This window comes from Rhamphochromis sp. 'chilingali' (assembly GCF_963969265.1).
Source record: "Rhamphochromis sp. 'chilingali' genome assembly, chromosome: 12".
Classification (NCBI taxonomy): Eukaryota; Metazoa; Chordata; class Actinopteri; order Cichliformes; family Cichlidae; genus Rhamphochromis; species Rhamphochromis sp. 'chilingali'.
Genome location: NC_137939.1, coordinates 22,041,838 through 22,062,070, shown reverse-complemented (window position 1 = coordinate 22,062,070; position 20,233 = coordinate 22,041,838). Strand labels below are relative to the sequence as shown.

The window sequence follows — 20,233 nt, the reverse complement described above, 5'->3', positions numbered from 1 at the left end:
TTTAAGGTTCAGGGTGAGGATCTAATAAATATAACTATAGTATAAATCAAATTCCAAGCACTCAAAGCCCACTATTTGGCAATAAAGGCAGCCGTTTCATTAACATCCACACCCACAAAAAGATAAATAATGAATTAATACAAGGTGCTTTTGCTCACATTTATTAAACAGATGAGTAGCTAATGGAAAACTACTCATTTCTTCCTGTTTTCCTTCAGGTTTCCTTGACAAGTGTCAAATTCACAAATAAATTAAGTCATTTTAACTTGCTTGAAAAAGCAACAATATTAGTATTCATACTCTACCTGGTGTAGCGTATTGCTGATCTCTGGAAAAATCAATGCCTGCACCAATCATAGTCATCATCTTCTCGATCTGAAGACAGGAACAGAGGGGGGAGAAAACAAAATGTAAGGGCTTGGAAGAGTGATCAGAGTTTGGCCACCACCTTTCACCAGCAAAAATACAGAGAAAAGCCCCTAAACCAATAATACACTGTCCCTGTGAGAGCAAATGATGAGTACGTCAGCAAGAAGAAAATTAGGTTGCAGTGATTTTGCAAAGACATGTTAAAGGACAGCTTGAGGACCGAGACGGTTGAGTGCCTTTATATCCTATTTATGGTCACATTAAAACAATCATTGCTATTGTCCCACATTAAATGAGTAACCAGGGCTTGACTGCACGTAGGGGACAACAGGCACAAAAATGCTGCTTTATACTGGCATGCCGGTCTTACCGTCTGACTCTAATAAGGTCAAAAACAAAAGGATAATTGTAATAAACAAGTTAAAAGAGAACGTGCACAAGTCTGGAAAAATAATACAGAACAAAGTCTGGTAGTTTAAGCTTCCCATGTACTTATAAAGCTCTCAGTGAAGAGAGTTTTGGAGCAGGTTTAACTGTGTCTTGATGCTTAAACCAATGCTTGTAACAAATGTTTCAAGACGACTGAAGCGTCGTAGACAAAACACAAAAAGGGTTCGAAACCCAGCAAGACTGAGAGTGAGAAGCTACAGCTGAAACGATGCCCAGAAACCTGACGTTTCTTGCAGTAATTTCATGCATCATGACATAATGCATGTGAACATCACCAGCAGTTGGTTTCCAATCACAGTAAGTCACGCACATACACACATCACATGCACATGCCGCTCATGGACTTGTAAAAACACAATACTGTCATTTCATAGAAATGTATTCATAAGCGAAGCAGCAGTGGGACATGAAACTGCAATATTACATCTGCCACAGCACAGAATCGTGGTTCCCTTTAAAGTGGCCCACAGCTGAATATGCATGGACACTGGGAGTGAATTCAATGCAAACGGAGAGACTGACTGTGCTGCTGTCACACCTGTCAGGTACTCTGACTACTTTGAGTATGAGGCCATGTTGTATAAACTAGAGTGAACAGATAAAACTACAGCTGGAGAAGTTTTATCCGAATTTGAATGTCCTCGCTCCTTAAAAAGCCCCCAGACATATTTGATGACCCCATTAGCATAATTATATATGAGATAATAAAGCGACACTGGAAAACCAAAGTAGCAGTTTTTTTTCATCATCGATCAGCAGGTGGATGTTCAGCAGTGAAATAGTGCATAATTAGAAGATTAATGTCAGAAGGGCAGAGAAAGATATTAACGTTGAACAATGATGCATCTATTTTAGTATGCTGCTGCCAGACTGGTAACCCAGTCACAAACTGAAGCTTCTGGACTTAGAAAAAGAAATGAATAATCTGAGTTAAGGTTATTCCAAAAGGGTTCCTAAAGCCTCAAAGGATCCCATCTACCTCTACAAAGAATGCCCCAGTAGAGGACAGAGCCAAAACCCAAAAGGACCAGAAGATTGACATCTTACGCTGTCGGAGGAATTAGATCTTCTTTGTTTTGGGGAGTCAGAAGTCGCCGGTGTCTGCTGAGAGAGAATTCATCGTTTTGTTTCGCCTTCTTCCCATTCAAAGTGTGTATCCACACTGTGCCAACTATCCTCTGGCAGTGTTATTATAATCATCCTGTTTCACACAAAAAACACTCTTGACAGGAGATTTTAAAAATTCTAAATTGAAAGAAACACCATTCCAGATGGAAAAGCGTACACGTTTAGTGCATAACAAATGTATCTGTTATGACTGGATCTATGAATAATCAGTGTAGTCATAGGAAGTGAAGAAATATAAACACAAAAGCTCAGGATCACACACTCAGCCTCAGTGTAAAGTACAATTCCTTCCTCATGTCCACATTCTCAACATTCATGTTCACCATCAGTCCTCAATACGGCAGAGGGAAAATGCCAAAGTTTTGGCGAGAAGAGGTGTGAGACAACGGACGGTTAGAGAATGGCATTATTTTTGATATCCATCTGCCCAGTGTGAAGTCACCATACTCTTGATTAGAGTCCTGCATATTGGGCAGATGGTAGATTAGTCACACGAGCTCAACAAATAACTGCCGTCCACATGTTCATTCTATGTCGTTAAACAGGAAAGCTGACGGTGGAGTGGGAACACAACTTCTAGCTGAGCAAAGAGCAAACATGAGTGATCAAAAGTAGTTGCCTCCTCTTTACACGAGAGTCTCTGGATGCATGTCACACATACTGAAAGCATGTGAGACATTGTGTGCTCAGACTTTTCTACGGTGATGGTTCAGTTAGTATGAAGCATTTTAGGAAAGAAGGATGATGCTGGGGAGAGATGCCCCCCCCCCAAAAAAATAAGAATAGCTCTAACATGAACAGCATGTAGTTGCTGTTGCTTCTTGGATTCCTTAGATTTTCTTCTAGTGGTGAAATAAAAGAGAAAAACACAAACCAACTACATCTTCATTAGAGTTTCTGTTCACCTAGGGATGGCTGCTTATTTTCCTTAAGTTATGATATCAAACTGATCTTGACAGGTTTATGTTGCTCTCATAATAAACTAAATTATTAGGCCTCGGCAGGACAAAAGCAATTAGAAAGCCCCTGATGAGCGCTGGCCTCGACTGGGGGTCTAATCTGTAAAATCACACACATGCATAAGCAGTAGCAGCACCTGAGTTAATGAAGACAAGGCAGTGCTCTTTGCCTCATTAAAGTGGCCAAGGTCTGTACTCGAGGGAGGATAATGCTCCCATCAATCGCATCTTTGACACACAGTTCAGCTGCCCAAGTTTTTTACGCCACCATTCAGGAGATAAGACAGGCCATTGTACTTTTAAACACTGAAGGGGAATTTAAAATATACTCACTACTGTGGATAAACAAAATAAACTGGATGCATTTAAAATGTCACTTAAGATAAAGCACAGACGTTTTTTTCCTATTTAAAGAAATGTACACACATGAACGTACACACAAATCACAACAAAAAAAGCACATCGATGTTCAGTCCTGCTGTATTGGCCTCACTTATCCAGCATAATGGAAAAGGGAATGTTAGCTGGTCCAATGAGAGTTCAAGGCAGCTATCCAGAAAGGTAGGTGTGTTGGAGCTGGGTAAATATATCCTTATCAGAGGATGCCAGCCAGTGATTTCCTCAAAGTAAATCACATTCACAGCAAGAAGAGGCTTCTGAATTTCATGGTCAGGAACTAGGATGCTCAGTGTCATGAGAATTAATAGAGGAGAGGAGAGATGGGTGTGTTTTTGTGCTGCAGGATTCAATCAATGCAGAGAACTGAAATGGAGAGGCATCCATTGTTAGAGAGCCTCACTGTGAGCACAGGGGTACAATGAGAGGGGTCAGAAGTCACCCAGGAGGTGGAGGTCAACAGCTGAAGAGCCAGCAGTGTTGCGAAATGGTCAGGGTGAGATTAAAGGCGCATGAAGCCATTTATCATGCTCCTCACAGTAGGCCTGCTGCCCTGAGGTGACTTAGCAGAATAACGGGTCCGCTGTCCTACCGGGATGTGAAGACACAAACTGTCTTTTCATTAACAGCCTTGAACAATGCCCAACTAAAGCCGAGAGAAAGGGTGGCGGCAGAGCTAAAGGACGCCTGGCAGTGTGTAGAGGGTGAAACAAAAGGCTGCAGCAGAGATCGTGTGCCCAGACCACCAGCCTCAAATTGGCAAGCTGGCACCAAAACAAGGGTTGGACGAAAACTACGGACTAGTGAAAAGCATCAAGGGGAACACAAACACAACCCTGTTTGTAGCAGGTGCCAAGACCTCAATGCCACAGTGGGACAAAACACTGTCAGCAGCCCCATGAACATCCTCCTGAAATAGCCCAATGTCATGCTTATGTTTTTATGAACAACGTCCCCTCTGGGAAACCTTGACCACTCATTCCGCATTACACATAAATATTCCCAGTTAAACTTAAAACAGGAAGGGCATTCCTTTGCAAATAATTATAAGAGTTATACCAAGCAGTGGCTGCATGCGTCAGCCCCCCGTGGCTCTCCTGTGTTCTCCCCCTGGTGGGGATCAGAGAATAGATTTACCTCGCTGGCTGCACTGGAGCTCTGACACACACCCACAGTTTGGTTTGATCTCAGCCAGTCAAACACATGAAACTGCTTAGCAAACAATGAGGACACAAAACCAACGCATAGCCAAACCCTTAATGATCCCATGAACATGGATTAAAAAGAAAAAGAGAGCAAAGAAAATGATGCATGGCTTAAAAACATCAGAGAGGACAAGGTTTTTGAAGAAAGGGCAGGATAATCTGGGTGTGCGCCTCACTTTGTCTCCCTTTTATTTCTTTATCAATAAAGCAACCAGCTTCAATCAGTGAATACCAATCGGAAAGGCTTTAAAAGAAATATAATATCCACAGAAATGCTAAAAAGCATTCATTATTTTCTCATTCTGTTCAGTCATAGCATGTAGACAAGATTAATGAGCCTCTAGCAGAGCTGCTGCCTGTAAGGGAATCAATACTCACAAAAGCTGGTTTCATAGTGGCTATTGGATCTGTGAGGTGCGAATCGAAAACGAAGTTAAAAAGTGAAGTGTGGAAGTGGATAGCGGCCCTCTCCTGTCTCTGTCTAAAGCTCGCCGTCTCCTTATCTCTCCTTCCATCTGTGGAGCTCAGAGTGCTGGCTCACACAATGTGCCCCCCTGGATTGTCATCTTCAGTCTGATTGCAAGGACCAACACCAACCCACATTAGCATGCGCTTTACACACATGCACACACACTGAGAGCGCCTTAAAAGGAGAGATGCATAGGCCAAGACCTCATGCAAGTCAAATCTCCTTGTCTTGAAACCCGAGGCAGTGCATCCAAGGGTTTGTCTTGTTGAGAAAGAGGGGTGATGACTAGGAACGATACTGAAAGGAAGGGGAAGAGGGTGTGAGAACCAGAATATTTTACAAACCAGATTAAAAAGGAAGAAAAAAAAAAAAGAAGATGTTTTTAGAAGAGGTGTGTCCATGCACTTGGGGGTGGGTTTGGTAATGTCCAGGGACCCCAAATGCTGTCACGCAGCTCTGTAGAGTGCTCCAGAGCAGCCAGTCGTGACTGGCAAGATGGCTGCCACAGCACATCAGAGAAAGCAAGAGTAAGCAAACACTGCCGATGGAGAGACAAGGGCTGAAGAGAATGCAGCGAGAGAGAGAAAGTGAAAAGAAAAGGGAGTTTTCAATTTTCAGGGGGCACTCCCAACATCAGTAAGAAAGTGTAGGCAAGGATACGCCCAATGAAACTTTTACTGCATTTCCCACACACTCCTCTCATTTGCTATGCACTTTAAATCGCTGGTGTGAATATTTCTATTTCAAGCAGACGCAGGCTTATTCCCTGAAAGGAAAAAGAGAGAGAGAGGAAAAAAAAATGAGCTCTTGCGCTTTGGTTTGAGCAGAGAACTCACCGCCATCTAAATCACTATTCATGTGAAAAGAAAAAAAGCGTTCCGGGTTCATTAACTTTAAGTAAGGCTCAAAAATTGGAATTTTTCAAAGGCTTTTAGAAGCTTACCAGCCAACCAAGGCCTCTAATAAACATCTAGTCACGATCAACCGAATTGAAAATTCCTATGCGATTCAGCATGCTTTCAAAAAGTACTAAAACATGGTGTTATTGTTATGGAAAACTGTGCAAGCAGGGTAGTGGTTAACTCTACAAAGCATCATTTGTTTTCATTTTTTTTTTGGTTTTTGGGGCTTGTATTTTAAATTTTAACTTTCTACATCGAAGTACATGTGCTGACAAGGAACCTGTGCATGTGTGAGCTCCATCAGAGGCTGATATTAGCAATATTAGGGAGTACGAACACATTTTATTCTGTAGCACCACTGATAGCAAAAGAGAAAGAAAAATATATATCTATATTTTTAAGGTCCACCGTCTAGGTAGTAGAGCCCTAAAGCAATTTTATTACGTGTCTGGCTGTATGACTGGAGAGTAAATAAAATTTATTCCCAAGAGAAGAATGAAATTAACAGAGGGCAGCTCTCTGCCAGCAGCCAACTTAATGATTTTTTAAAAAGCTTCCAGACATTCAGATGAACTCAAAGCTGCCCAGTTCCCTTGGTAAAATACACTTACATGGCGCATACAGGAAATGGGGGCACTGCTTCAAGTTCATCTCCTTTTAGCAGACCAGAGCTATTTTTTCAGTTTGGAACCAATATCACCATCTATTCTCCTGCCAAAGAAATGCAGTTTGTTTTGGCTCCTCCTCTTAGGCCACGTTTAGTCTGTTTACTTCATCTTTCTCTAAGCACCGGGGAGAATACAACAGGACTCGGGAGCTCCAGGATTATTGTGAGCTGCTGATGATATCTAGGAAGAGCAGAAAGCTCCAATAGCCAAGTAATGTCACAGCTGGCTTAATCCTGTCACTCTCTCACGGGCCACATCCCTCAGGTGCAGTCTGAGGTGGTGAGGTGTTCATTAAACTAGATAATTAGAATGAACAGTGCCCTGCCAGTGACCAGACTTTAAAGGGAAATAAAAGATCCAAGCACATACTTGATTGAGCTCATTACCCACTACGCCACATTCTGGAAAAGGAAGACAATGTGCAAAACCTCTGGATGTCTGACTTTTAAATAGTCATCATTACACTTTTGGCTATGGCACATTTCCATTAGTATTTGTCATAGTTTGTGACTGAATTACAAAAATACCACTAGATCCAAATGGTAATGCTACGTTACGACAGGTATAAATTGGTGGTGCATATATGTCGGCCAATCAGCAACCAGAAATTGCAAGAACTGGGCAGCCAGGCAGGTATGATACAATCAGAGACAATAATGCACAGTTTGCCCACCAGAGGGCATTGACATGTTGATTTTAAAACTAAAACAGTTAGTACATTTGATAAGGGACCCTTTTGGTGAATGTTTATGGAATCATCTTATGTAAAAACAAACAAAGAAACAAACCAGTCCCTATAGGCCCCTATATATTGCTAACCAGTCTTTTTTAAATAAATCATAATCCTTTTAAATTGAACTTTAGTGGTTAGTTACCATTTAACTGGTTTAAACTATTAAAAGTTAGTGATGCTGGGACTGGTGTGACCCAATTACAAGATATTATGTAGCAGATGTGGTTTCTGAGGTTTTGGAACCACACCAATTTTAGAAAACACCCACATTTAGTGAGATTGACAAGCTGAGGCTGGCACAAAAATCTAACTCAGCTGCAATCAGCTGACCATAATGCTCACAGAAATCACCTGATGGCTCAGCTGAAGGCCTTGCATCTGATTAAGATACATAAATAGCAGCCCTCTAATGTAGTCTATTAGTCGCTATACATTTGCAAGCCACTTTGCAACCCACCCCAACACCTTTTCTTCATGCCATGTCTGGCTGCGGCTGGTAAACATCTTGCTTGAATTTATGAAAGATTTTAACTGCCACATATATACACACTACCCAGACGAAACTCATATGAATTGTGTTTAATACACAAACCTGAATGCAATACTGAGTTAAAGTCACATAGTAATACACTAACAATACTTGATCAAATCAGTGCATTACCATAGTGTGGTGGTTAACACATCTGCCTAACACACGAAGGATCACCAGTTTAAGAGTAGCAGGAGGCACAAATCCTTGAGGATTGCGTCAATAATTTAAAGTCTGTGGATCCATCCACTGTGGTGACCCCTTGTGAATAAGAGAGCAGGTAAGTGTTCACTTAGTGTTCAGGATATTACAGAACAGTTCCTACTGGCTAAAGCTGAGAAAACATGGTCTAGTACACTTGAATCGAGGCGAGGCATTCACTCGGCTGCACACAGACGAATACCAAAGGTCAGTCATTTTCCACGAGTGTTTCCTTGGCAGCCTTTGACAAAACTATAAACTAAAGTAATGCCTGCAAATGCTGAAATAGCTCAAGAACAAACCCTCTTTGGAGTGCTCCCATACATAAAAGCTCAACAGCAAGGTTATCCCAGAATGAGTCATATTACCATAGTGGAAGGCAGCTGTGATCTTTCTCATGATAGAAAAGCCTGTTGAACTTTGATAAAGCACATGTACAAGGCCTCGAGCCGCTATCCTTCCCAAAGCAGCTAAAGATGAAAGTGTTGACAGCAGTATTTCCATATAGAGCCAATATTGTGTCTGTTCCTTCCATAAATGCACATCAAAGATGTTTTGAACTACAGTATCCCCTCTGTGGGCTGGTGCCATATTTTTTATCATGATCTAATCGTGAGCAATAAACTGCAGCAACATCAACACAACATCTGGCACTTTATGGTAGCACAACACTGCCAAATAAGTATGTATGACTTTGTCAGACAACAGTCACATACCAGCATCTAATGACGAGGACATAAATTGCACTGGTTGCAACAATGACGCATAATCCAGATTGCTTGTGTGCAGTCTCACACATGAACAGAAAAAAAAAAAAAAAAAAAAAAGAGATTCTTAAAAACTTCAGAATCGCAGCACACCAAGGTGTAATTACTGTATCGGTGGCATAAGTTGGCAGCATCTAAAAACTGACCACCTGCATGCAAACCATGGCCCGCAGTAGCCAAGACATCGACCTCAAATCTGCAATTAGCTCACTGTGGTTGTTCTGAGAGGGTCATGTAAAGGAACACTAGGCAGCAACATGAGCTCCTCACTGTGGGAAGAGAAAGCATTAGTGCTATCCGAGCCTGCGATTTGCTCAGGATGGACAGGCATCACAAATGAAACCTACAAGTCACTTCTGGACTGTGTGTAGCAGTGCAGTTATCAGTAACAGAAATGGAGCAGAACACAAACAGAACAAGGGAAAATTACTGAGAGGCTAGTGGACAGCTTATGCAAAACTTAACTGAGAAGCTTACAGAGGATTTCTTTAATTCTGCCAACAATAAGATGATTGTTTTAGGATAATGGTAAAAGAGCCAATGAGGAAACCATGCCAGCTGTATCTTGTGTGGCTGTTTAATGACTGCAATACTAAAAACCAAGGTTTATAAAACTTATACCTTCTTGGTAACTTGTGTTTCTTAAAAGAGTAAAATCTAACAAACTCTGAAAAGGAAGGGTTCTATACTGTATTTGTTTAGCTGTGTGTTTTTTCTGTGTTCTGACGGGTTGTCAGTCTCTATAGAGATTCAGGTCGGAGTTTCACGTCTTTACAACAGGAGGAGGCAAGAGCCGAAGAAACGGATCTACGGCTTCCACGTCTTCTCTGAATCTCAATTTCCAAATCTCTGTCTCTTGTCTTATTTTTTCCCAGTCTCTCAGTTGTTTTATCCCCATCTTCTTGTCTTCTCTAATCTCTTCCCGCTGTGTCTCTACTCAGCTCTTTATCTACATCCCAGACAAAACATTAAAGCGCTGCATGCACGGGGAATATATTTAAATGTGAATATGCTCTGTGATACTAACACATAGTGGGATTGAGACAAATTTGGGGGAAAAAAAAAAAAAGTTTTAAACACAGAATTCTGAAAATATTTTTATACACTGCAGTTTTTTAACAAAAGAAATGTACTAATGCAAATATGTGCAAAGATATATTCCATCATTTACTGTTTTGCCAAAAAGTTTGTTCCAGACAAGTTTTGACCTAAATTGCATGATGAGGCATCAGGCGGGCCTTGTTAAACAAAACAAGTCAACTTTTGTACTTGCTTAAAAACCGTGTCCAATAATGTGAATGTCAATACATTTTTGAACTATATTAACCTTATGCACACAATATTAATCTTTTCCATCCAATGGGATTCATGACAAATGTTTTATAAACAAAGATCTCCAGATTAGGTTTGTTTTTACACGTTACAATTGGGACGAGTGGAATTCTTCTAATAATGAATGAGTCTGTTACCTAGCACATACACGTGTCTGTGCCTTTTACCTGTGCAGGTTATGGCAATAACATCGCAACAGCCTAAACACTAACACCGAGGCTTCAAAATGCAGAGTCCAGAAACCGGTGACTGATGTCACGGTGGCTACATCCATCTTTAATATACAGTCTGTGGTTTCACCTGCTGTCACTCTGCTACCTTGCAGTTACATTAGTGTGAAAAAGGTCACCTTTATTCATGTTAAACATCTGTGAAACATGTAATTATTATTTACTGGCCTGCATTATACAATATTTGGTTGTACATGCATAAACACTAAACAGTACAGACACTAAAGCCTCCCCCCCCGTGTGTGTCTTAAATATTTCAAGCGGAAACACTTACCTCATCCCATTCTGAGGTGAAAGAGGGAGATTTCTCAAGTCTCTTCTTAGCCATGCTACAGTTAGAAACAGACTCGCTACGGTTTCCCAATCCTCCTTCCTCTTCATTAGGAGGCGACACGAGCAAGTCTGAGTCAGACTTGGACAGGCTGCGTGCCAGCTTCAGGTCCCCAGGAGGGCGCATCTTGACAGCAGATACAGCACCAGCCACAGAGTCCCTGGGTTCCTTGTTCACAGTAGCATAAATTGCTTTTGGATCACAGTCTGTCAGGATGGCGGCCATGCTAGGACGGCTAGGTGGCGGCGCAGCTGCCGTTACTCCCTCTTTAGCTTTGGCCCTCTTTTTTGTTTCTGGCTGGTCTTGATTGGGTGGCAGAACACCTGGAAGCCGGAAGGACTCCTCACGGCTCTCAAAGACAGGAGAAGATCCGTGTAGGAGGCCTGTGAACTGCTCTGGTACACCTGCTTCCTGGTCCTGGCTGAGCTGTGAGTTATCTAGACAAAGAGACAGGGAATAGACAAAGTCAGTGAAGAAGGAAAGCAGTCTGTGAGGGCTGGAAAGTAGACTTCCAACTGAGGGGCTGATCCTTACAGTGTGGCTAATAAGAAACCACCCACACAAGCCCTGAAACAGATCTGTAATTGTTTCCTACCAGGAGTGACGAAGAGAAAAAGGGGGAGAGAGAAGAGATGGAGCAAAGAAAAGGCGTATGTTGGCTGGAGAAATGACTCCTGAATTCCAAACTCAGCTTGTAGCCGTCTGACAGCTATCTGCTGGTGCCTGAATGCCTGTATTTTGCAACAGGGAGTTGAAGCAAGTCATCTCTGTGAACAGCCCTCATCACAGAGGCCTACTTGTCTGTTAGGCCCGTTTTCCTAAAATGACATAACACTGAGAATGTCCCAGAGTTTCCGACTAAACTAAACTTTCAAACAAACCTACACATAAATTCCAAGAGTGTATGCCAGAGAAAAATGAATACAGCACAACAAATATCACAAAGAGGAGTGAAACTTACTGTTTGCCGTCTTCTCCAACAAAAAAACGACTCCTTAATGAGACTCAATGGCAAGTGCAACAAAGAACAATGAGATTTTTTCCTCCTCCCCTCTCCCAAGGACTTACTGCCACCTAAGCCTATTTTCCGCAATCAAATCAGCCACAGCTTGATAGTACCTGTTGTAATCGATATGTTGCTTTGAGGGGAAAAAGAAAAAAAAAAACTAACTCGTGCCGAGCCTGTCTTCTTCAACTGCAGTGACGTGTTTTGTTGTTTAAAGTGTGCGCCCTCTGTGTTTTCTAGCTTCTAATTCTAGCGCCTAACGGAGGGCGAGGAATGGAAATTTGAATCACCCTGTCCTCTAGCAGCCAGACTTCTGATAATTAGTCCTGTGACACATGGTGCGGGAGTGTGTGGGCTTGTGTGGTCTCTGCCAGGGTGACAAGGGTCAGGAGTGTTTGGTGACAGGGAATCTGGGGCAGAGACACCACAAGAAAAGTAGTGACCTGTTGCAGCACTTTGTGTGTCCTTCACAAAACAGCTTCCTGCCAAAAATGTGCCCAGTGCAGTCATTTTATCAGTATAGGAAAAGAATTATCTACACCAAACTACCTCAGTACTATTTCAGGGATCATTTCCAGGGAGGGAGTGTGCCAAACAACACCCTAAACTCCCTTTTCACAAGCTTGGGAAAAGTGTGTGTGCGTTGGGGGTGTTTTGTGTGTGGGTGAGTGAGTGTACTGCACACATATGTCAAGATCACAGCCAAACACCCACCCTCTCCTTGGCAGCTAGGGAGCGTGAACGCCCTATGATCACATCCATGTGCTTCCAACAAACTCACGTGGTGTTAACCCTTGCAAAGACCACCGGAGCCCCTTTCTATACAGTTCTAGGATGGAAAACCCGCACACATGCAATCTGATGTTTTTGCAACTCTTTTATATTGGGTGAAGTCACCACAGACGTGGGGTGTTTATTTCATTTGGCAGCGACAGCTCCATATCGCCCTGATGATGTCATGTTTGGATTGCAGATGCTGTGGAATCAGTGCTGGTTGTTACTTCACTAGCTACACAATCCAAAGTCAATCCATATGTCCCTGGAAAACCTGCACTGTTTCTGTTTGAGTTTCAAAGACATTTTAAACTCTTGGTAGTGCACTGCAGCACAACTACAAGGTACTAAGGCTATGACATGGGGACATTTGTATTAAAGTACATAATTTGATCATATTTAACTCACTGCAGCGCATTGAGCCTCCCCCATAAAAGATCATTTTATACACTGCAAAGTGCCCAGCCCTGGACAAACTATACAACATCAACACCTATTACATGGTTCAAGGCTGTTTCTTACATCCCTTCTTTAGTTCTTTTAAATGATTGTTTATCAGTCAATATAATCGGCCCCACTGATCAGTTGGGCTCCACATAGCATCATATATAATGATGCAGAAGAAGTGTGACAAACACACAGGTGCTTAACTTCCTTACATCTATCCTTTGATGTGCTACAGTTCATAAAAGCAGCACAAACAACTTTAGCTAAGTATCAAAACTACAGAAACGACACTGCACTCTGGTTGTGAACTAATGGAACAGCATGTATACTTTGAGGTTTATTTCCTCACCAACGTTGCTCATAACAGCGTAATATTTAAGTTAAATGGGTGTTTTTAAAATTTATTATTATTATTATTCTTTTATTATTATCTGTGGAGAAACTTCTGATCTTACAGGTACTGCTTTGGAAACGCTATAATACATCAGCAGCAGTAGGTCTGTTGCGAAAATGTGGATTGCTGCTGAGAGCAGGAGGAATGTGTTTGAAGACAGACATTAAACACCATATATCGTTGACTTGGCATCTGTCCTCCACCTGCCACAGAGATTGCTGAGGTTTGGTCACTGACCGTCCATAGACCACATAAGTTACAAGAAAGATCACATCAACATGAACAAAGCTAAATATTTAGCCTCCGCCGACTGCCTGGGTTTATGTAATACATAAAATAGGAACCAGGTTTGAGTGGCTGATCTGCAAAACCTCAAAAAGTAAAGAGGAAACAGGTCAGAGACAGGGTTATTTAAGTAGAAACCAAATTTGTGGTTTTGACAAATGAAATGAAGAGAATAACTTTAGAGTTCCCAAATATAAAAAGGAACCAAAAAAATGAAATGAACAACATTTTGCCGTGTGTTTTAAACTTTAAAGTTGCTAATCCTTGAGCTTTGTTAAAAAAGAATTACTGCTCTTGTAGAAAATTAATAACATTTTAATGTTTAAACTCATTACGGTAACCATCTGAGGGGCCAGCTGTTCAGTGGTTTTTTACATCAACTCAAAGAGGAACAGTGACACGACAGAAACACTGAATATGCGAATAAAGATGCTAAAAATGTATTTCCAATTCATATAAGCAATTATAACAAATAAGATCACACTCTTATTTTCCGTTTTTCAATTTGTGTTTATTTTAAGTCAGAGAAGTCTCAAACAGACAGACTAATGTTACTGCAGCTGGCCAATAATTTTTTACGTGGTGAAATTACATAAAAACAACTCGAGAAGCCTAACTGGCTTCTTTTTGCAGGTTGTTTCCAAACACGTGCCAAAACTCAATTTATTCAATGAAGACATCTGTATATGTATCAGCAAAAACCCAGCAGCTATACTCCTCATCTCTGCTCCGTGCCTGACTGGATGAAGTGGCATATCCAGCTTTAGGCGGGGATGTGGATCTAAGATAGGAATGTCACGATCTGATCAAGAATTCAGTTTCACATTGGCAATGAAACGAGTCTAACCCACTCGCCAACGAATGTCAGTCAACCTGCCCCTGACGAGCCAAATCCCCTCTGCTGCCCGAGAATACCAATCGTGCACTTCCCCGGCTGCGCTAATCCAAGCCAGCCTATCTCAAATGCATCAAACTGAGATGCATTTCTCCTATTTCATTGACATGCTTGGCTTGTAATTTTCCAAGTCTGATGTGTCAGGTCCATCTTTCCTTACCCTCACGCAGCTTTACCAGCAGCAGTTGTTGTACCTTATTAGGTATCTAAAACCTGAGGACAGTGACCGTACTCACCTCCCGGCACCCCTGGGCCCACTCTTCCTGGAGGGTGCAAGGTGTCTTTCGTCTTACTTGGGGCTCTAAGGTCGTTTGGGGCAGAAGGTTTATGCTAAAGTAGGACAGCAAGAAAGAACAGATGATAAAAACATTTTCTGTGATTCTAAACAATCATAGTAGCTCGTCTGAAGCCCAGTTAGCAAATAACTAAAAGCCAGACTAATTATCCTGCTTATTATCCTGAAGACATACCCTCCCTGATCAACTGCATTACTACTAAAAGATTATTATCATCATCATCATCATCATCATCATCATCAGGCAGGTCAGAAGCACAGCCAACTTAATAGGAGCTTGCAAATTAAGACACAAGTATATACTGTGTGCAGCAGAGGGGCTGTAGAGGTGGTTGACAGCAATAATAAAATGCTGCTAACTGGATGATAGATATCAAAGGGCAATAAAAAAAAAAGACAATGGCAATAAATAAAGTAGGTAGATTTACAACATTAAGACGCACTATTATCAGGGGCCGTTTAAGATGACTTCTGCCTTCTGCTAACATATGACTCAGTTTCTGACTCTGAAGAGACCGTCACCTTAATTTTAAAACCTGCTATCATCACTTGGGTTGGGTCAAAAATTATCCACTCATTCACTCTTCAAACCAGTATATAGGAAGCTTGTTGTCAAACCAAAAAAAAAAAAAAAAAAACCCCTCCAGATACTACTTAATATACAAATTAGACAGCTGTAATCATGCATTTTTATACAGTATAATTTCTCAAACATTCTGTCAGGACCACTTTAGTCAAAGTAGGATTGTTATTTCCTCTGCAGTTGCATATATATGGCAAGTTTCGTGCCTTTCCACATGTATACATGTTAAGCCCTCGTACAGATCAGACAGGCATCAATGGATGGACCAGACTGGTCATATTTTACTACTACATTCATGTAGATTTTAATTCCATGTATGCTTTGTCCACCTCACATCTATCACCAACTGAAAACCACCAGTTAACTCTGTCTGTGCATGTGGGACTCGGACTGTCATACAGGGCTGCTGGCTCAGCTTGAATCTTCGGCCTACCAGAAGTAACGTCAGGGCTGATATGATGCTTTGCAGCAGTTCTGTCATTTTTACTTCCACAAGCGCATGATGGTCTACAATGCTTGGGCTAGTGACCGAATTACTTTTCACAACTCATAGTAGGATACTTCCACATACAGTGCAGCAACTAGGGTACAATCCTATAATTTTAGTATTCAAATAGCAACCTATTTTTGAAGCAGTTATAGTACATGAACAAAAGAGTTTACCTGAGGTAGGACACTGTTGGAAGACTGTATAGTGGTATTGTCATCTAAGGAGACAAGAAAACAAACGTTGGTTAACTAAGAGTTACAGAAAATCCATTGTTGGTTCTGACTTTCAGAAGAGACATTACGCTGAGAATGTCAAAGTGATGGATAATAAAATCATGTATTATGCATGCCGCCATTATCGGTCTAAGCGTCAGACAGACTTCAGACTAATCTTCCTGCCTTTTAAACAGCACCGAGTACAGAGACATGATAGAGCAGTTTTAAAACGGATGAAAAACTAATCATTTAACATTTCTGTCCAATTCAACAACCCCCTCCCCCCCCAAAAAAACACAGTAAGTTATTCTTTTTTTATAACACCATCATTTCCATCTGGAAGGCCCGATGACATCCACGATTAGACTCCAACACTTCAGCCCAGTTTTCTTTGGATGATAGTCAAGCTGACTAAGCTGAAAGGTCCCAAGGGTACGGTTTTAAAACATCTACATCAACAACTAGGGATCAAAATTGCCTCCTAATTTAATCCCATTTAATCCAATTACATGCAGTGCCATTCAGCAGCCACAACTGAGGAGGGTCTGCTGAGGCTCTGTTGCGATCAAACAGCAGCAAAAGAGCCTGAGAGACAGAGCTCTCCCGTATTCACGTCAGGAACGAAGGACCTCCTGATTTATATGCAGATATAACAAGGTAGAGTGACTGCATTTTACCAAGAAATATCTTCGTAAAGCACAAACAAAAAGAATTGCTGGAAAAATATGCCTTTTCGAAATGTTACTTGTTGTTTTTTGTACTGAATAAACACAATTACCTTTATATGAGTGGGGCTCATGGCTAGGTGGTGGTGGGATTTTTGTCTCTGCAGTCAGCAACAACTCATATGTGTGATCCTCCTCCTCCGCTGGCTCCCTTTTCTCATCAGCACTGCTGCTAGTATACAGGGCCTGCAGAAAAGTCAAAGGATTAAAGGTGAAAAAGAAGTAGCGGGTTAGAAATTACGAGGCAGTTGTGTGAAAATATTTGTTTACAATAGGAAACCCTTCATGAAACATCCACAATATGCCCACTATGATCAGCAACGGTTTAGACCAGAACGGTTCTTTTCCAATTCCGCTTTCCTATTACATGTGCTCCACTCTGCACTCAGCTGAGTATTTCTTAAGAAGCCATTTGAACTGAGTAGCAGCGCTGAAGGAAATGAAAAGGGTGGTAGCTAAGATGAAACCGGCATCCTCAGTGACAGATTGTTATTTTCCCAGCAGCCCCTGTGTCATAGTGTTAGAAAACATGTCTAACTTTTCAGTGGCATTAACTTTTAAAAGTAGTCTGTCACGACCATTTGCAAACAGCTACATGTGCGCGTGTGAGCATCTGTGGCGTTAAATGGCAACCGTTTCTGCTGGCTGTATGACCTCTGACCTATTCGCATAGGATTTGTATTACCAGGGGGACTTGATGTGATTTACTCGTGTCTGTGTAATCATGCTACTATTAATATCCTGCCAGATAATTGTGAGCCTAATGAAAGACAGCAAAATGCTTCTTACCAATTCGTACAATGCAAGCTAACAATTTCATCTCTTGAATGGTTATCCATGTAGTGTATTTATCCAAATTCTCCTTAAAAACTATCCAAATTTGCATACGTACATTTTTTTCTTTAAAAAGCAGATTCAGTGGTTGATTTGCATGGGATTAAGATCATAGATGATGTCCACAGCTATCACTAGACCACTATCACCATGTGAATACAGCTTTACTTCCTTACCTCTGAGCTCACCTCCTCTTCATTACCAGGTCCAGGATGTGACGAGAGAACCAGGCGATCTTTCTGTACGTCAGCAATACAAGATGTAATAAAAAGTAATCAATTCATTATCAGTATTAAAAGATACATGCAAACCTACACTGAAACACAAGAAAAGTAACACTGGTGGATTTTTGTAGCACTGTCATAAGAAGAGAGGATCACCATCTCCCTCTAGTGGGAGTTCAGCATTTCAGTGCCTCACTCTATGTCTTGGTATGTACAAGTTTTATAAGTTTATGTATTGGTTTTTTCAACTAAAAACATCTTTAAAAAAAAAAAAAAAAAAAAAAAAAAAAAAAAAAAAAATCAGAAACTGCTGACCTTTCCAGCTTCACTATCAGGCCTTCCCGAGTCTCTGTCAGAGGACTTCCCACTGGTGAGGCTGTCTAAAGAGTGGCAAGAAGTGGCCTCAAACAGAGCTTCATAAGGGCTCTCCTCCTCGGGCCCCAGGGCCAGCCCCGAGATTAGCTCACAGACTTTCTCCAGGTCACCTGCAAGTCAAAATGGATAAAGATTGAAGCAAAAACAAGTTCTCAAGTCAAAGTAATAGGTAAACTATCGTCATACTTTCCTGCACAGTGGTTTTTTTCTTCTGCTTAAAGATTTGCTGCTGCGAAGGCAAAAATCACCCACTATCTCTCACAGGAGACTCCCGATAAATCTTACCCTTTTTCCGTGGGCTTGGGCTCTCCTGAGGTGGAGGCACTGGTGGAGGGGGAAGGTCAATATCAGGGGGTTTTCCAGTCATATGACCTGGAACAAACGAGAGATTGTATCGCAGCTGTTTCATGTGATATAAATAAGAGAATAATTCCCACTGGAGCTCTGTATGTGCTCATTTGGTCTTTACCAAGGATCAGGGCAGCTATCTGTTTGCTTTTCTTAGAGGGCATGTCCTTGACAATGTCCAGCGCTGTCAGGCCCTTCTGGTCGACAATGTTCACGTCGATCCCTGGGAAACGACAACAGTAACAGTCATGTGCTAAGTACGCGTCTTTCCTAAATACATGGAAGTTATGTAGATTTAGGGCTCTACGGTCTGACCTGCACAGAGAAGCTTCTGCACCACATCAGTCTTCCCAAACAGAGCGGCTTCGTGGAGTGCACTGCCTTTCTCTGTCTGAGCAGGAAAGAAAATGAAAAAGCATACGAATTTATGAGAAACATAATAGACAGAAGTTCTTAATATTTCCTATGTTATTACCAAAAAATTAGACTACAGAATATAGCAGTTCTGTTCCAGCACCAACACTTTAGTAAAATACGTAGCGCATGTTGTGTGGATTCATGCCCACTACTTGGTCCACTTCTTGAACTGACAATTATGTGGTTGAGAAATCAAAGCAGATCATTTTCCAGCTCACAGGGCCATGCTAATTAAAGTCCTGCCGGATGCAGAGCCTAAAGGAAGCTGAATAGTCTCCACATCTTTTATTCAGAGGAAAAAAGGACAGAGAAAGGATCTCCAGACAGACGGGTGGCACAGTTTGATACAGAGCCAGAGCTCTAGGGCCCACCAGGGGGAGCAAGGCCGGCTCTGCTTTGCGCTGGCCTTACTACAACAGTTCCTTTGCAAACTGAGAGCTTAAGAATTTTACATTTAATCTCATAGCTTTAGTAGGAAGTAGCAAGAGGAAGTGCTGCAAGGACAGATTAAGTTGCCTAACATGATTTGGGCCATGAAAGTATGTTAAGAAACACTTGCAAACAGAAGTTTTTCAGTAAAAAGAAATATATAAGTAACTATACATCAGAAAAAACAAAAACAACACATGCACATACCTCATAGTTAATGTCCATTCCAGCATCTAGTAACACCTCCACTACGGGTAGGTGTCCGTTGCGAGAGGCCAGGTGTAGTGGTGTGTGTTTCTTGGTGTTGCAGCTGAGCAGATTAGGATGGGCACTGAGCAGCAGTTTGACAACCTCCAGGCGGCCGTACAGTGCTGCCAGGTCCAGCGGAGTCTCAAACTTGTTATTCCTCATGGTGGGATCAGTGAGTTCCTCCAGCAGCAGCCGCACCACCCGAGAGTGGCCGTACTGGGCGGCACAGTGCAGCGGTGTCTCGTTGTCATTGTTCTGTTGGCGGTGGTGGTGGGGGGGATAAATAAGTAAGAAGCAGCTTGGGAAAAAATGGCAGCACAGTTAAGTTGAGGTAAAGTGAAAATGTGTAATTAAGGAGATAAGAATAGAACAGAGATGCTTGAATCGTGTCTGCAATAAGTCAGAATTTGTGACTCGACTGAGTCATTGTGAGAGTAAACCAGTCAGATGGGTACAGGCAAATCATGAAAGGTCATGAAAAACCACCAACCCTGAAAAAAAAAAAAAAAAAAGCACACAGTGAGGCTTGATTGGGGTGAGGGGGCGGGGACTGGCAGGCATGCATGGACTAATGAGGAC

The 20,233-nt window shown here is 41.7% G+C and overlaps 1 protein-coding gene across 8 annotated transcripts in view; it reads right to left on the bottom strand.

Annotated features, from left to right (window-relative positions):
- The window catches only part of LOC308406772 (ankyrin repeat and SAM domain-containing protein 1A), a 62,074-nt gene that overhangs the window by 19,702 nt on the left and 22,139 nt on the right, over nt 1–20,233 (bottom strand). For 4 of the 8 annotated variants that reach the window (XM_080897978.1, XM_080897979.1, XM_080897982.1 and 1 more), the window contains 12 exons: nt 19,613–19,909; nt 18,875–18,950; nt 18,681–18,782; nt 18,497–18,583; nt 18,152–18,321; nt 17,789–17,851; nt 16,832–16,964; nt 16,012–16,055; nt 14,707–14,800; nt 10,613–11,106; nt 1,867–1,923; nt 306–375 (listed from right to left, as the gene is read on the bottom strand). In XM_080897978.1, the coding sequence (XP_080754104.1) occupies nt 306–375; nt 1,867–1,923; nt 10,613–11,106; nt 14,707–14,800; nt 16,012–16,055; nt 16,832–16,964; nt 17,789–17,851; nt 18,152–18,321; nt 18,497–18,583; nt 18,681–18,782; nt 18,875–18,950; nt 19,613–19,909 (1,687 nt within the window). The remainder of the gene's footprint in view (nt 1–305; nt 376–1,866; nt 1,924–10,612; nt 11,107–14,706; nt 14,801–16,011; nt 16,056–16,831; nt 16,965–17,788; nt 17,852–18,151; nt 18,322–18,496; nt 18,584–18,680; nt 18,783–18,874; nt 18,951–19,612; nt 19,910–20,233) is intronic. The other 4 variants (XM_080897980.1, XM_080897981.1, XM_080897983.1 and 1 more) reach the window with 2 other exon arrangements.